The sequence below is a fragment of the Acomys russatus genome, chromosome 26 (genome assembly GCF_903995435.1).
Source record: "Acomys russatus chromosome 26, mAcoRus1.1, whole genome shotgun sequence".
NCBI lineage: Eukaryota > Metazoa > Chordata > Mammalia > Rodentia > Muridae > Acomys > Acomys russatus.
In genome coordinates this window covers 5,336,856-5,354,089 of record NC_067162.1, presented here as the reverse complement: position 1 = coordinate 5,354,089, position 17,234 = coordinate 5,336,856, and the positions used below count along the sequence as shown (strand labels likewise).

The window sequence follows — 17,234 nt, the reverse complement described above, 5'->3', positions numbered from 1 at the left end:
ACTGTGCTCACAATGAGAACCAATCGTAGACCTCAGGAGGTCACAGAAAAAGCCTATCCCCTCTAACAGCGGTTACTTCTAACCAATAACATTTCTACAAGGCCTACAGTTAACAGGAAAACACATCCTGTATCGGTTACTTTCAGTGAGAATATTTAGAATTGTTGGGATGAAATTTATCAGTTCTAAGGGCCCAGAAAGATGGCTTAGCAATTAAGAGCACTGTCACTCTTCCAGAGGAACGGGGTTCAAGTCCCAGCACCCACGAGGCAGCTCAGAACTGCCTGTAACTCCAGTTCCAGGGGATCTGACACCCTCACACAGACATACATGCAGGCAAAACACTAATGCATGTGAAAAGGGGGTGGAGGGGGAGAACAAAAGATTTTGCCACATGGTGGTGGTACAGCACTCAGGAAGGCAGAGGCAGATGGATCACTGTGAGTTCACGGCCAGCAGCCAAGGCTACACAGAAACCCTGTCTCAAAAACCAAAGAAAGAAAGAAACTTATCAGTTCAAAACAGTAAAGACTAATCCTATGTACTTAAAAAAAAAAAAAAAAAGCTCAATGAAAAGATTTATAACAGCCCAATAACTAGAGAATAAAAAATTTAGTAAAAACCAGTCTCCCGTGCTATTAACAGGGTGACCTAAGAAGGGGGAACTTTAGTCTTTGTCTGACTTTGTTTTCTATTGCTGTGATAAGCACAATGACCCAAAGCACCATGGGAAGGCAACAGTTATTTCATCTTATACTTCCAGGTTACAGTGTGTCACTGAAGGAATCTGGGGCAGAAACTCAGCCAGGAATCTAGAGGCAGTAACTAAGCAGAGACCATGGAGGAGACTGCTCACTGGCTTGCCCTCTGTGGCTTGTTCAGTTTGCTCTTTTATACCGTCCATGCCCTCTGGCCCAGAGGCGACACCGCCCACAATGGGCTGTAACTTCCCATAGCAATCATCAGTCAAGAAAACGCCCCAACAAGCAGTCTGACAGTGAGAACCCATTGGATATGGCTCCCTCTTTGCAGATGACTCTAAGTTTATGTCAAGTCAACAAAAGGTCACGCCAGAACACTACCCTACGACCTGACTGGCTACGTGCCTGGGCACATACCCAAAGGATTCCACCTCCTGCCACAGAAATCCTTGCAGCCGCTGTGCTGAGGAGAGCTAGAAAGCAGAAGCAGCCTAGAGGGCCAGCAGCTGCTGACTGGATCATGAAAGTATGGCAGATATCCGCAATAGAGTGGCACTCAGTTGTAAAGAAAAAGAAAATCATTATATTTACGGAAAAACTGATGGAACCGGAAAATATCATACTGAGGTAAGCCCAGCCCAGAAAGACAAAGTCTGTGTCATCTTTCACATGTGCTCCGAGTTCCCAGATTCCCGAACGTGTTGGCAGAATCTGGAGAAAAAGGAGAGCAGAACACGGGATGTGAATGAGTGGTGGGGATTAAAGTGTTAAGCTGGGATAGAAGTGGGGGGAAGGAAGGAAAGGAGGGGACAGAAACCCACCATTTTAGAAACTAATTAAAGCATAACTTAAAAGCTGGGTGTGGTGGTACACACCTTTTATCTCAGCACTTGGGAGACAGAGGCAGGTGGGTCTCTGTGAGTTCGAGGCCAGCCTGGTCTACAAAATGAGTCCAGGACAGCCAAGGCTACACAGAGAAACCCTGTCTCGAAAAACCAAAAAAAGAACAAGACAAAACAAAAAAACTGTAATTAAAAAAAAAAAAAAAAAAAAAAAAGGAGTTTGGAGCTGAGGAGATGGCTCTGTGATTAAAGTACTGGCTACCTTTCTGGAGGACCTGGGCTCAGTTCCTAGCAATCATAGGGTAGCTAATAACCAACACCCTCTTTATACGCTGCCATGGGCAACGCACATACATGGCACACAGACACACATGAAGGCAAAACACCAAGACACGTAAAATAACAATAACTAAATCTGTACAAGTACAATTTTAAACTATTTGAAAGGATGAAGCCTTCATGAGTGGACAATGCTCAACTAGGAGCCACTAAGTGAGAATCTAATGTTGGGTATGAGTTATGTCCCTACAAGAGGTGTTCAAAAGCAAACAACACAGGCTGCTGCTCTCAGGTACCCACAGTAACTAGAGGGTAAGACCCTACTGCTGTAGACACTGTACACTTCAGTTACACCACATAGAGAAGTCAGGCTCGCCTAAACTGACCATCTGAAACCTTGTTTGCGAGCTAGCTTTCACAGTGCCGGAAGCTCCTACACAGGCTGTTGGAGGATGAAAGTCGTCAGTTATTATGCACTGGATCCTGGATCCAAGATATGCCCAGCAGTGCAATAATGCCATGACTGGTAAGAGGGTAACCAACCACTTCAAAAACTAGATTTAGGGCCTGCTCCACAGGAAAGAATTCCTGCCTGGAACCGTAAACCTGGGGTTGGGGAGGTCACACACCCTACCCTGGGATGAGGTAATATATAGAGAGGGGGCATCTACTATTATTTTACTAAACAGGCACATTGCCAAATTGTATTCTAAATATTTACATTTATACCCATAGATTCATGCTGCTTTCAATCTTGGCCAGAGAAGTCCCTTCCTACAGTAGACAGCAGTTAATGCAAAAACTCATAACTGTTCAAAGTGCTAAGAATAAGTGACTATTGAGAGTTCAGTTCTAAATAAGATTTTCCCACCTATAAAAATAACAGGTTACACTGGGCATGGTGGCACGCGCCTTTAATCCCAGCACTTGGGAGACGTAGGTAGGCAGATCTTTGTAAGTTCGAGACCAGCCTGGTCTACAAAGGGAGTCCAGGATAGCCAAGGCTACGCAGAGAAATCCTGTCTCAAAAAACAAAAACAAACAAAGAATAACATGTTACAATATTTATTTTCTGGCATATCTGCATGTGCTGTGTATGTACACGTGTATATGTGTACATATGTTTATATATGTGGGGATGTACATTTATGTATGTGGGTGTACATGTCTGCACTTACATGCGGGGCTCAGGGATGATATCTTATCCTCAGACCTCCTGAATATATTGACAAGAAGAAAGAAATCAGCAAGACCGAACAGGACAGGTAACACGGGAACCGCTCTAAAACTGACTGAGACAGAAAAATGTCTCCAGCCAGGGTTTCAACTACACATGGCCTTTAATAAATCCTTGGCTACAATATCCTCTAAACTTGCATTTTTCAACCCGTGCTTCAGCTTGTCTACTGAGGGGGCAGGGTGTCTCCATGAGGTCAGAGTCCCCAGAGAGCCTGGTGTAGCTACCCACATTTATCAGCAAATCCCATCCTCACTCCTCCTGCTGAGATCACAGTGGGCCGCTGCACCCACTCAAGCTTGTTTGTGGGTTCTGCAAACCCAAACTCTGGCCCTCATACTTGCAGGCAAATGTTTGTCCACCAAACCATCTTCCAGCCCCTAGAAATTATATTTTTATAATTGTGTGGAATGTCTTTTTTTTCTCCTGCATTTTAAGTGAAAAAGAGTCACATACGCTCCCCGCTCCTCTCTCGCATGTGAAGATCTCTCTGTAGCTTTGCTCTTGAGAGAATCTGTTTCAGTGAAGACTGGATCAGTAGGCACCCTCACCTTCGTGCATGACAGGCTGTGACTTCGCAAAATACGAACATCTTTTTCTTTTTTGATTCTCAAGACAGGGTTTCCCTGTGTAGCTCTGGCTGTTCTAGAATTCACTCTGTAGACCAAGCTGGCCTGGAACTCAGACTGGCCTGCCTCTGCCTCCCAATGCCTGGAATTTAAGGTGTGCCCAACCACCGCCCAATTGCTTTTTTTTTTTTAAACAACTATCATAATGGTTGAATGGCCTCTTTTTACAAGTAGTTCAGGGTTGACATAACAAACATGACTAGATAGCGTAAGGCTCAAGAACAAAAGAAACTCACAGGAGTTCTGGAAAGCAAACCACCTGAAGCACCTCAGCACACAGGAGCAGACAGAGCAGCGGCACTGCAGCTTTCTCCACAGCTCATTACCATAATAAAACATACTCAATTTACCTTTAGAGAGCACTAAAAAATAAACTTAAAGGAAAAGTTAGTTCTTCATTCTCTGGTTCTTGTTTTGTGTAGTCATGCTAACCTTAAACCCATGGTGATTTCCCAACCTCGGCCTCCCGAGTACAAGGTGTGGAGGTTTGAGTAAGACTAGGCCCCGTGTGTGGGCCAAGCCAGGCCCAGTTAGCCCTCTCCGCATCCTGTAAGCTCTCCCTGCTGCTCCAGCATCTTGCCAGTCTGATACCCCGCGCCCACCACTATGAACCGGGCCCGGCCTCTGACGCTGTAAGCAAGCAATTGAATACTTTTTTTATAAATTGTCTTGGCCACGGGGTCTCTCCACAGCAACAGAAAAGTAAGAAGCTAGTAGTGGCACACGCCACTACACCTGCTAAAAAATACTTTTTGTTTGTTTTTGCAAAACAGGGTTTATCTGTGTAGCCTTGCCTGTCCTGGAACCAGGACCTGTAGACCAGGCTAGCCTCAGACACAGACATCTGCCTGCTTTGGCCTCCCAAGTGATGGGATTAAAAGCTTATGCCACCACGTCCAGCTACCAGACATCGTTTTTTCATAATAGGTAAGATATATTACTGTAGTCTTACTTTCTGTTTCCTTGATTACATCTCTTCGTAAGAATATTTTTCATACCAATTTCTTCATTTTAAAAAATTGGCCATCAAAAAGCAACAAAATAGGTGGAGCGTGGTGATGCACACCTTTAATCCCAGCACTCGGGAGGCAGAGTTAGGTGGATCGACGTTGAGTTCAAGGCCAGCCTGGTCTATAAGCGAGTCCAGGACAGCCAAGGCTACACAGAGAAACCCGGTTTCAGAAAAAACAAAAATCAAAAACAACACCAACAACAAAATAGTCGTTCTAATCCCATCTCTGCGTCCTCAGTGCTCAACTGGGAAGTTGTGTACGTAGATGCAGCACACAGCCCTGCTGCTGCCCATCCACGTCATCCCATCACAGTGAAGCCTTCAGGCAGTAACAGCTTGACAAAAGGCCCCTGGAATTTCAGCACTCAGTGCAAGCTAACTTCTCTGCGCCACAGGTGACAGACAGTACCTCTGTTTTTAACGACAGTCCACTGTTGAAGAATATCGTAGCGACAGCGATGTAGGACACAGTTATCTCTGGCTTCAGGGGACCTGAAAAGAGAGCAATGAGTTACTGTTGGAAAGCCATCTGCAGCAGGGCAGCCGGTCTGTCACTCTGTCCAAAGACTTTGAGCTTTCGCGATGTGCCCTCCTGTCCACTCCTTCCATGCGATGCTACCTTGGTCCAGAGAGGCTCTCTTAGGACCTCGGCTTTCTGGTTCAGCACTTTATCCTCAAACCAGAGGAATGAAAGGGCTCACTCAAAAGCAGGTAAACAACAGCCTTCAGATACACTCAGGTCCATGACCCCCCCCCACAGACACAGCCTTCAAATACACTCAGGTCCAAGAACCCCCCCCAACACACAGACACTGCCTTCAGATACACTCAGGTCCATGACCCCCCCACAGACACAGACACAGCCTTCAGATACACTCAGGTCCATGACCCCCCTCCACACAGACACAGACACAGCCTTCAGATACACTCAGGTCCATGACCCCCCCCCAGAGGCACTACTGACGGTAAAAACAAAAATCCCTTGCGCACAGATGAGCCACGGGGAAGAATCCTCATAAGTTAGCAAACGTTTTACTGCTAGGACATATAAATACAAGCACGTATTTCTGCACACATCCAGTCCTGTGCGTAGTGAGCGCCTACAGAATGAACAACAAGGCGAGCACAGAGCACCTAATGATACATGACCGTGACTGTAACTATCAAGCTGGGCCACGTCTTGGGCCCTGTGGTCTCTGCCCTCTAGAGAATCCTCTCTGTACATGCGTCTGTGCTGTAAGAACCACAGAAGCAACTTGTCTTTAAAGAATCAATTGAGATCTATGTTTCCCAAAGAGCCAACATCTTCAAACATAGGCAATTCTTAGAAAAACTACATTTCAAACAGGTACAAGTGGTTCTCCAGAAGTGGCTAAATTGTCCTCCATCCCCTCCATCTGGCCATGTTGGGCAACCTTTGGGTGTCACACTTCCGGTGGTCAGGCCTGGCCATGTTGGAAGACCTTTGAGTGTCACACTTCCGGTGGTCAGGCCTGACCCTGGCATGACTTGGAAAGATCAGGAATTCTGCCAGCCACTCGTGGAGGCATGAATTAACCCTGCAAACAAACTACGTGTCTAAAACATCAACAGTGCCCAGGCTGAGAAGCTGGGGTAGATAGTCCTTGGATCTCCTGTACTGGATTAAATAGTGTTCCTGAAAGTCTTATCTACACAGAATCCATGAGCGGCACCATGTTTAGAAACAGGACTACTGTAGAGGAAATCAAGTTAAGGTGAGGTCTTACTGCAATTGTGGGGTTAACAACAACTATGTTTGCATGTGTGCTTTGTGTTTGCATCAGCAGGGACGAAGCTGAGGGTCTCACGCGCACTTGGCAAGCACTCTGCCACTAAGCGACATCAACAGGCCGCCCCAGTGACTGGAATTCTAAAAGGATTACTGGATGCAGGCGCATGGTGAAGACCGGGCAAAGACAGAAGTTATAAACACTGTATCCTAAGGAAAGGCAAAGTAAACACCACAGACTACAAGAAGCAAAGAAAAGCAACCGCCCAGAGTCTTTGGAGAACAGCCTGTGCTTGGACTCTGGCCTACAGAACTGGGAGAGAATAAATTCTGTCATTCTTATACAAATTTTTGCTAAACCAGTTTGCTTCAAATCACATAACAGGATCACAATATACACACATCTGTAATATATGTATCTGTGTGTATGTATTGCATAATATGTGTGTGTGTGTGTGTGTGTGTGTGTGTGTGTGTACCACAAATAACACAATCATAGAGTCCCAAAACTCTCCAACATTTCTACTGATATTTTCAACCTATGGACAGATGAGCTGGGCAGTGGTGGCGCATGCTTTAATCCCATCACTTGGGAGACAGAGGCAGGCGGATCTCTGAGTTCGAGGTCAGCCTGGTCTACAGTGCAAGTTCCAGGACAGCCAGGGCTGTTACCAAGAGAAACCCTGTCTTGGAAAAAAAAAAAAAAAAAAACGTATCAATAGATGATCAAACTTTGAAAAATCATTATTTATTCATTCAACAAACACTTGTTAAGCCACCAGTATATCTTAGGCATTTGTAAGACAACAGTAAATAAAAAAAATGAAAATTTCCTCAAACAGCGTAATAAACAATTTTGTATATCTAGCATTAATACACAGTGTTTCCCTGAGACTGGGAAAGCAGAGCGCACAGGAACAAGCTGGAAAAGCATTCCATTTGTGACATACACTTCTAAAAAAGAGGTACAAAAAAATTGGAACAACTCACACAATCAAAAGAAAAATGGGCCTGTAAGAAAATGAAGCCATTTTGACCTCTAACACCCATTCTTTTTATTTTGTTGTTGCTGTTTGGTTTTTCGAGACAAGGTTTCTGAGTGTCCTGGAACTCAACTCTGATGACCAGGATGGCCTCCAACTCAGAGATCTGCCTGCTTCTGCCTCCCTAGCAACAGGATTAAGGGTGTGTGCTACCTAGTCTGCCTCACCCAGAAGAAAGAATGCTGAAGGAACTGGGGACATTCCACAGAAGCCACCGTCTTCTCAATCCATCCCCCCACCAAGCACCATAGAAAACATTCCCAGACTGCAGGGCAGGGGCACAATCTTCCAATCCTAGAAAAGACAGGTGGGTCTCTGTGAGAAGGCCAGCCAGGGCTACACAGGGAACCCCTGCTTAAAGTGAATTAAAGGCCCAGTGTGGTAGGCACACCTTTAATCCCAGCACTTGGGAGGCAGAGGCAGGTGGATTGCTGTGAGTTCAAGGCCAGCCTGGTCTACAATGTGAGTCTAGGACAGCCAGAGACTACAAGAGAAACCCTGACCGGGGTGGGGTGTGTGTGTGAATTATTAAAAAAAATAAAATACTCTTAAGATATGTAAGTAATAAATATACTTCAGCATATTTCTGTTTTTATAATGGAAAGATAGGCGCACACCTTTAATTCCAGCACTCGGGAGGCAGAGGCAGGTGGATCACTGTGAGTTCGAGCCCAGCCTGGTCTACAACGTTAGTCCAGGACAGCCAAGGATACACAGAGAAACCCTGTCTTAAAAAACCAAAATAACAATAATAATGATAATGATAATAATAATAATGGAAAGACAAAAGTTTCCCAAGTAGGACTCATTAATAACCAGAGACACAGGTAGGCAGGACAGCTTCCCTTCACACTCACACAGAAGCACAACTACCTTTTAGCAAGATGAAGATCACAGTGTTGAACCGCCATGAGCTCAAAGGCTTCTAGGGGCTCATGGCTTCCCTGGGCCACAGTGGAACGCATTAGCAGTACCTCAAACCTACAAAATTATGTCCACCATGGCTTTTTGTTTTCAATCTTGTTCTATATTTTTGCTTGTTTGCTTGTTTTTGGTTTTTCGAGACACCACCACCACCACCACCACCACCTGGCTCTTGTTCCATATTTTTAAGGAAATGCAAGGTGAACTAAGAATGAGTTAATCTACATAATCCCCGGTACACTTCTTCCCACCTGGAAGGTTATTCAACTTGCTTACCAGGAAGGGTTCTATGTGCATCAACTTCCTTCCAGATTAATTTACCAGTTGACTGTGGGGTGGGGAGGGGGCTGGAAAGCAGTCATGTAGCTGGGGGGGGGAGGGGAAGGAGAGCGTACATAAAGTCTCATGTACAAAGCTGGGCTCAACACAGCATGGATAAAACAAAACAAGGAAAATAAACCAAGTTTAGTCATCAAAGTATGAAAGCAGATAAAAGTGCAGTAAGTATCTTAAAAGTAAAATGACAAGGCCAGCCTGGTCTACAAAGCAAGGCTAGGACAGCCAAGACTACACGGAGAAACCCTATCTCAAACAAACAAACAAAAAAAGTAAAATAAAAAGCAAGCATACTTCTCTTTTAAGAAGGGAGGAAGGGCTAAACCTTTAATTCCAGCACTTGGGAGGCAGAGGAAGGCAAATCTGAGTGTGAGCTGGGGCTGCCCAGGTCTACAAAGCGAGTTTCAGGCCTGCCGGGGCTATACTAAATGAGACTTTGTCCTAAAACAATGAGATAACTAAATAAGATGAAGAAATGTTTCAGAGAGTGTATTATTGTGGATGCATCTTCAAAACTCGCATTCAGTCTGACAAGATGGTTTAGCGGGCAAAGCTGCTTGGCACCAAGCATGAAAACGTGAGTTCAGCCCATTGAACCCACATGGTAGAAGGAAAGAACCGACACCTGTGCTTTCTCCTCCGCTCTCCATACACAACACACAAACTCACAGATGTACACACACTCATAATTAATTAATTGACTAAACTTTTTAAAGTCACATTTCCAACCAGGCACGGTGGTGCACACATTTAGTCTTAACACTTGGGACAGCAGGCTGATCCCTGGAGTTGAGGCCAGCCTGGTCTATACAACAAGTTCTAGAAAAGCCAGGGTTCTGTAGAGAGACCCAGTCTCAAATAAATGAATGAATGAATAAGTTTTTTTTTTTTTAAATCACATTTCCAGTGTGCAAAGCTGTTAACTAAAAGAAATGCTTTAAGGAACTATAAGAAATATATAAGCTGGGAGGTGGCAGTGTACAGAGCAAATTCCAGAACAGCCAGGGCTACACTGGGAAGCTCTGTCTCGAGAAAAAAGACGAAGAAAGAAGTATATGAGAGAAATATTTTCAGTGACATTTCTGCCCCTGTTCTTTCATTTTTGTTGTTGAAGGGTGCATTGAAAGTGTTGCTAGACACTGTTTAAAGTTCTGTTCCTATTCAACAGACTTTCCAGGTGGGACCACCAGTTGCAATGGTCACAGAATGCACAGCTCTCCACCTCACAACCTCCACAGAACCGTGCAATGGTTTGACTCTTCTTAAGACAGGTAGCTTTTACACAGGGAGGGCCCTAGATGAAACACCTGGAGAGCTGTTGTCTAAGGTGTAGCTGATGTTGCCCTGCACCTCTGTGAGGAGTGTGGAGATAAGCCTTTTGGAGGCCCACAAAGAAAGGCGAGTGAGGCATCAACCACTCCTAAGACTCCTCAATCGGTCCTGATGAGCACACGGTGTTGATCCACTAGTCCCTGGTCTCAAAATGGATCCGAGGCTAGGGCGGTGACTGCTTCCTCCTTGTCTCCTGAGGTGACCTTGAGCTCTCCCTGCCGCCCCCCCCCCCCCATAGCTACACCAACCTGACTGACTGCTATTGGTGCCTGAGGCTAGCATGGGATCTGATTAGCCTTTTACCCTTTTAAAGGCTTATACACTGACCAATAAAGTCTGGTCTCCAGAGTCTGCTTTTCCAGGATTGTGCTTAGGCTCTGGTGTCATTCACCCCACTTCCTCCTGGTTCCTGATTCCCATACCTCTGGACCAAAAAGTGGAGTATGGAAATGCCATTACTCCACAGGGCCTTCTCTTTCTAGTAATTATTCACCCCACCACCACCAAAACCATTATTATAGATATTGCCATTGTTACCGTAAGAGAAAGCTCTGGTCTCCACTCTTCCCTAAACTCATCTCTGACATGGTGCTCAGATCTCAACTTCTAAAAAAGAAACACTGCACAGGCGGGGAGGGGGGCCTATGGGGAGGGGCTTGATGAGGATGTGATTCGTGTGTGCCAAGGCCCTGGGTTCACCCCCCAATATTCCAATCAAAAAATAAACTGGAGCCAGATGCAGTGGCACATGCCTGTCATCCCAGCACTCAGGGAGGCAGATCTCTGGAAGTTCGAGGCCAGCCTGGTCTACAAACTGAATCCAGGAAAGCTGGGCAACACACGGAGAAACCGCGTCTTGAAAATAAATAAATAAATAAAAATTTAAAAATGAAGTGGCATGCTTCTACCGTTTTATGATGGGGGAGGGAGACCCTGTATTAATAGCAAAAGGATTGTTGAAAATGGAACAGTATTTCTAAAATACAATAGTGTGCAAAAGTTCAATAAGTGGAGTCTAAGTGAGCAACGCAGATCACAGAATCCATCTTGTATCTGCCGGAGTGGAGAATTGATTCACCATGCAGCAACCTTTCTGTCCACACAGTACCTGGGGTACTCAGAGGAAAAGATATTTGAAAAAGCCCAGCCCTGAAGAGTACAGCCAACACATCACCAGGAAGTTCACCTCAAAGCTGAGCAAATAAAGAAACCTAGCGCCAAACGCTGTAACCAGTACAGTGAGCACTGTGGGTCACCTCAAAGACACCAGAACCCCATGCGCATCTCACTGCTCCAGAACGCAAAACCCCAAAATTCAGTTTCCCCAAAGCTCAGAGAAAGGCTGTATTTGAAACTAACTCTTCAGATGGATAAATGGTAGGGCTGCGGTGACAGCTATACACACTATATTTACATTTAAAATTTTAAATATGGCAAACTTATAAGGAAAAAAATGTCCACAGTCACTGTTTAAATAACTCCATTCAAAGGATAGAAGCTATCGACGGGGTTAGAAAAAGCCACTTACTATTCTGAGAGGTCACTCACAGTCACTTCTGTAAGGCTTTAGCGACAAGGTATACTTTCAAATATCCACATGGGCACCTCCTACTTGAAAGATCCTGTGTGTCCTTAGTTGAGTTGACCCACTGCATGATTTATGTATTGTCTGTCAATAAACTTGGAACCTAACACCCAAGGTCAAAAACAAACGAACTGAAGAAATTCAATTAATATCTATGAGAAGCTGGGCAAGGTTGTCTGAAGGGAGGGGGGATTAAAGGCCAATGACACATCTCATGTTCCTACCAGCGTCCACAGGCCACATTACAAAGTTCCTAGTATTCAGGGGTTTGAGTGGGGTTTTGACCCATCCACACTTCCTTGCCAAAACATACACTGTGCACAGTTTAACACAGTCTGCAACTGTTAGCCTGCTGCTGAGCCAGCGGCGTCCCGGCTGCACACGGAAGTACTGTCCTGTAAGTAGAGTGCAACGTGTCAGTCGAACTGGGAGTTTTGGAGTGTCAGTAACTACTACTACACACTATGGCTCTCCAACATATGAGCCATAAAAATTGAAGTTTGGGGCAAGGGTGCCCCCCCCCCGTCCCGCTCTCTCCAACAGCCTTTCCCCACCCCCCTCCAAAAGCCTTTTTTGTTGTTGTTGTTGTTGTTCTGTTTTGTTTTAAGGTGCAAAAGGGAGGAGTCGGAAATAGCCCTGATAATGAGGTCCACTCCAGGACAGATAAGGAACTCCTGGCAACCTAAAGTCCCTTGGGATGAGATGCTACTCTGGGAACCAACCAGAGGAGTAAGTTTCATTTTCGGTAACCTCACTCCCGGCACCGAGCAGAAGTCATTGATTGCTCGCACCTGCACGCCAATCCCTCGGCCCCTTTCTTAGTCCCCTTCTGGGCTAACAAATGAGGGAAATCTGTGAAAGCCCCCCCACCCCGCCCCGGGAGAGCACACCGGGCTGGTCTGGGCGTTCCAAGGGCAGAGGTCCCCCACCGCTGCCGGGGCGGTCGCCCCTCGGGGAGTCGCAGATGAGTTCAGAAGTGGGACCCGGCGCGCTACAGTCGGCAGAGGGGCGACACTTACCCCCGTTCACTCCGACCGAGGGCTCCAGCTTAGCGGCGCCGATCGCCACCACAATCCCGACCATGAACCATTCTTTCCTCACCCTCTCCAGCAGCCTCATATTTATTAGGGTGGGTGGGTTTTGTTTATTTGTTTGGCTGTATTGCTTTCCAAGCTACGATCCCTGAATGCCCGGGGCGTCTCCACACTTTCCTCAGTGCCTCCAGACATGCAGCACAGCAAGTCAAATTGCCACTCGTAAACTAAAGACCGAGGGGTGGTTCGGGCGGCTCCGAGGCGGGCTGGGAGTAGTAGTATCCAGTGACTGGAAAGCCTCACTGAGCGCCGCCATCACTACCACGCGCCTCCTAATAGACGCGCACCGGGGCCGAGGACTCGGTGCCGGGGACGTAGGACGGTGGCACACCGGGCGAGCGAGGAGGATGGATGGGGAGACCAGTCACCGGTTGCGCTAACAGGACCCGCTGCCATGCATACGTGGGTAAGCTTGGGGAGGCCCGTGGTGGGAGAAAAGAATGAGGCGCCCCAGACGCCCAGCCTCATCGTGGGTGCCGCCGCCGTGAAGCTATAATGGCGGCCTCTCGAGCTCCGGAACATCCTCGGCAGAAAGCGTGTCTCGCTGGGTCCTGAGCCCGAGAGACGTGCGGCGTGCACCGAGCTAGATAACCTGGCTTCTCGGCGGCTGCGCGCGCGCGCGCGCCACTGCCGGCGTTTCAGGTGCGCGCGTCCTCGGGGCATTACGACGACGACCGACGTCGCGTTGACGTTGCGTGGGGGGAGGGGAAGCCATTCGCGGCCTCTGGTTCTCGGCGGGAGCGGCGGCGGCAGACGCGTGTGGCGGACCGGCGCGGGAAAGCGGCTTCCTAGTTGGGGAAGCGTTAGCCCCCGGGGGTAGGTTGAAAATCGGTGGCGGAGCAGGCGTCCGGGACGGCGGGCCCCGCGCCTTACCTCAGCGGCGGCGGCGGCGGGAAGGTTGGGGAAGGCGGGCCGGGCCTTCCCGCCAGGTCGGTGGCCTGCCCGGGCCTTTCTACCCGACCGCCTCCCCGGCCCAAACCCACCCGGGGAGCGGGGAGGACGGCCGGGATGGGGCAAATCTTCCCTGGGGGGGCGGTGAGAGAGCGTCCCAGGCTCCTCCCCACCCGTGTGCTGCGCGTGGGCGGGAGATTCCGGAGGCCGCGTGGTGCGGGCCTTAGCCTGACCCCCCCGAGCCGAACCACTAAAGCCAACAGGACAACCGAGAGGGGCCCGGGAACTCAGAACAAAAGCAGTGAGGGTCGAGATGCAGGGTTGGAGGTTCTGATGTCCGACCCCCCCGGTTGCTCGCATTGCGTTCTGGCGAACCTATGACATAGTTTCACGAATGGTCTTCCGAGCATCAACCCTTCCTCTTTATGCACCCAAAGAAAGAAAGGAACAAAGTATTGTGGGACATTTTTTGAAGCAGCCTGGTATCAGCTACTTGAATAGTTTACTATGGAACGTAACGTTCGAAAGAGATTGTACCAGACTTTTCATTCTGAATGCATTCAAAGCTTGAAAGAGACTCGGCGTGCAATTTGCTCTTTTTAACTTTATCTTGCTGACATGACTCGCAATCCAAAAAACTTAAGCTGCTTTAAGCAGTTGTGCTATCTATCAGTTCTCAGTTGCACGGCCCCCCACTGCCGGGTAATTAAACATCAGGCAGCACGAAGAAAAGCTAATCTCAAGATTAAAAAGAACTTTTAATAGGGAGACATTAAAACAATTTGCCAGGCAAAAGAAGTACGTGAAATGTGATTTAAAAAGCGTATTATAAAACATCCTCAAGGTAAGTGGAGTTTTAGGAAGTAAACTTTAATCATTTTCTTGCGGTAATTTTCTCGATTCAAAAGGAAAAAAAAAAAATCTACCTCAGTCATCGAAAACTCTCAAATTAAGAGGTCATCACAGAAGGTGCTCACTTAAGTAAATCCGTCTGCTCACAGGTTCTAGAGATTTTGATCTGTTTAGAACAGAATCTGAATTCATAGAAAGATAGTTTAGCAATTGTGAATTGTATTGTCGAGGACTGTATTAGTTTGCTAGGGCTGCTATAACAAATTGAAACCTCAGAATGTGACTTTAGAAATCGGATGTGCATAGGTATAGATTAGCTAAGGCTCTTTAAGAGTGTCGTATAAAGGTATGCGTGAGAGTAGGCGGCGGGTCAGCACCTTGTAAAGATGGAAGCAGGAACTGGACTGAGATAACTGTAAACCAAAGCAGTCTAAGAATTACTGGCTACCACTAGAAGCTAGGAGGGAATCATGGTGCAGATGTTTGTTCGGGCTTCCAGAAGAAAACTGACCTTCATACTTAATAACTTCCTGAACTGTAAGAAAATCAATGTTTTGAAACTCTTCCCCCAGCCTTATATAGCCCGTTGTTACAGCAGCCTGGGGAAACTAATACAATAATGTTCACAGGTGCTCGTGTGCAGTAGTCCTAGCGGCTTTTCTGTTCTGTTCTGAGACCCAGCAGCTGTCACCGGTGAGCTACTTGGAGGGTGAATTCGGCGAGCTTGTAGAGCTTGAAACCTTCAAAGTCCCCTCCAACTCTTACCAGCTGGAAGGAAAGATGGTTGAGGCAGATCGCCCAGGAAAGCTCTTCATTGGTGGGCTTAATACAGAGACAAATGAGAAAGCCCTCGAAGCCGTATTTGGCAAGTATGGACGGATAGTGGAGATACTTTTGATGAAAGACCGTGAAACCAACAAATCAAGAGGATTTGCTTTTGTTACCTTCGAAAGCCCAGCAGATGCTAAAGATGCAGCTAGAGATATGAATGGAAAGTCCTTGGATGGAAAAGCCATCAAGGTGGAGCAGGCTACCAAACCATCGTTTGAAAGTGGCAGGCGTGGACCACCTCCACCTCCAAGAAGCAGAGGCCCGCCCAGAGGTCTCCGAGGAGGAAGTGGGGGAACCAGAGGACCCCCTTCACGTGGCGGATACATGGATGACGGTGGTTATTCCATGAACTTTAACATGAGTTCTTCCAGGGGACCACTTCCAGTAAAAAGAGGACCACCACCACGAAGCGGGGGTCCCCCGCCTAAGAGATCAACGCCTTCAGGACCAGTTCGAAGCAGCAGCGGAATGGGAGGAAGAGCCCCAGTATCTCGCGGAAGAGACAGCTACGGAGGCCCGCCACGAAGGGAGCCCCTGCCATCGCGTAGAGATGTTTATTTGTCCCCGAGAGATGATGGATATTCTACGAAAGACAGCTACTCAAGCAGAGATTACCCAAGCTCTCGTGATACCAGAGATTATGCACCACCGCCGAGAGATTATACTTACCGTGATTACAGTCATTCCAGCTCACGTGATGACTATCCATCCAGAGGCTATGGTGATAGAGATGGCTATGGTCGGGATCGTGACTATTCAGATCATCCAAGTGGAGGTTCCTACAGAGATTCCTATGAGAGCTATGGTAACTCACGCAGCGCACCTCCGACACGAGGGCCCCCGCCGTCTTACGGAGGAAGCAGTCGCTATGATGATTACAGCAGCTCCCGTGATGGCTACGGTGGAAGTCGAGACAGTTACTCAAGCAGCAGAAGTGATCTCTACTCAAGTGGCCGTGATCGTGTTGGCAGACAAGACCGGGGGCTTCCCCCTTCTATGGAAAGGGGGTACCCTCCTCCACGTGATTCCTACAGCAGTTCAAGCCGCGGAGCACCAAGAGGAGGTGGCCGTGGAGGAAGCCGATCTGATAGAGGGGGAGGCAGAAGCAGGTACTAGAAACAAACAAGACTTTGGATCAAGGTCTTCATTCAAAGAAACAAAAGATGGAAAGTCTTCTGTCGTAACTACCCAAGGACTACTAAGAGAAAAGTTGTGTTACCTTTTTAAATTTTTCTGTTTTAAGTTCCCCTTCATCATTTTTGTGTTCTTGTGAGGAAAAAGTAAAACATGATTAATTTTGATATTATGAATTGCTTTCAACAAGCAAATGTTAAATGTGTAAGACTTGTACTAGTGTTGTAATTTTCCAAGTAAAAGTGTCCCTAAAGGCAATTTCCTGTCTTGATTCTTTTTTTCTTTTTCTTCCCCTACCCCCCCCCCACCCCCCGCCCCAGAAAATGAGGTGAGCAATTCTAAGAGCTTTAAGACGTTCTTTGGTCTCTCAAAAGTTAACTCAACCTTCCTATTTAGATAAGCTAGCTATTAGAAGTAGAAGAGGGTGGTGGTGGTGTTTTACTCCAGGATCCCCAGGTGTCATCTTTGAAAATCCTGAGCAGACACTTAGCAAGGGCTGCTCACCCAGAGGCAAGAAGGCATATGCATAAAGCTATTTTTCTTTTCTGACATGTCTTGGGAATCTTAGAGAGCTTCCCTTTCCCTCTCCCATTTTGTAGTCTTTATTTTTATTTTATTTACTTTTTTGGTAGTGGCTTGTTTTGTTTTTGGTAGAAGGTTTACCTGTGTAGCTTTGGCCAACCTGGAACTCTGCAAACCAGGCTGTCCTTGAACTAGATAGATCACCTGCTGCCTCCTCAGTGCTGAAATTAAGGTGTGTGC

At 47.0% G+C, this 17,234-nt stretch overlaps 2 protein-coding genes across 6 annotated transcripts in view; one reads left to right on the top strand and one right to left on the bottom strand.

Annotated features, from left to right (window-relative positions):
* Slc10a7 (solute carrier family 10 member 7) overlaps positions 1–13,144 on the bottom strand; it is a 230,874-nt gene extending 217,730 nt beyond the window's left edge. Inside the window, exons 1-2 of one of the 4 annotated variants that reach the window (XM_051169288.1) lie at positions 12,690–13,144; positions 5,110–5,192 (exon numbers count right to left, since the gene is read on the bottom strand). In XM_051169288.1, coding sequence (XP_051025245.1) covers positions 5,110–5,192; positions 12,690–12,789 — 183 coding nt within the window. In that variant the 5' untranslated portion in view covers positions 12,790–13,144. The remainder of the gene's footprint in view (positions 1–5,109; positions 5,193–12,689) is intronic. The other 3 variants (XM_051169287.1, XM_051169286.1, XM_051169285.1) reach the window with 3 other exon arrangements.
* A 297-nt stretch (positions 13,145–13,441) lies between these two features.
* LOC127209587 (RNA binding motif protein, X-linked-like-1) lies at positions 13,442–16,730 on the top strand. Of its 2 annotated transcripts, none has more exons than XM_051169283.1 (2): positions 13,442–13,580; positions 15,137–16,730. In XM_051169283.1, exon 2 carries the CDS (start codon positions 15,288–15,290, stop codon positions 16,452–16,454), a length of 1,167 nt encoding a protein of 388 aa, XP_051025240.1. In that variant the 5' UTR covers positions 13,442–13,580; positions 15,137–15,287; the 3' UTR covers positions 16,455–16,730. The 2 variants fall into 2 exon arrangements, with proteins under 2 accessions (XP_051025240.1, XP_051025241.1); XM_051169284.1 differs by having other exon boundaries at positions 13,445–13,580; positions 15,183–16,730.
* Positions 16,731–17,234: the final 504 nt, after the last annotated feature.

Excerpts from the sequence above, each read along its gene's own strand:
- LOC127209587 (XM_051169283.1), top strand. The coding sequence starts at position 15,288 with ATGGTTGAGGCAGATCGCCCAGGAAAGCTCTTCATTGGTGGGCTTAAT.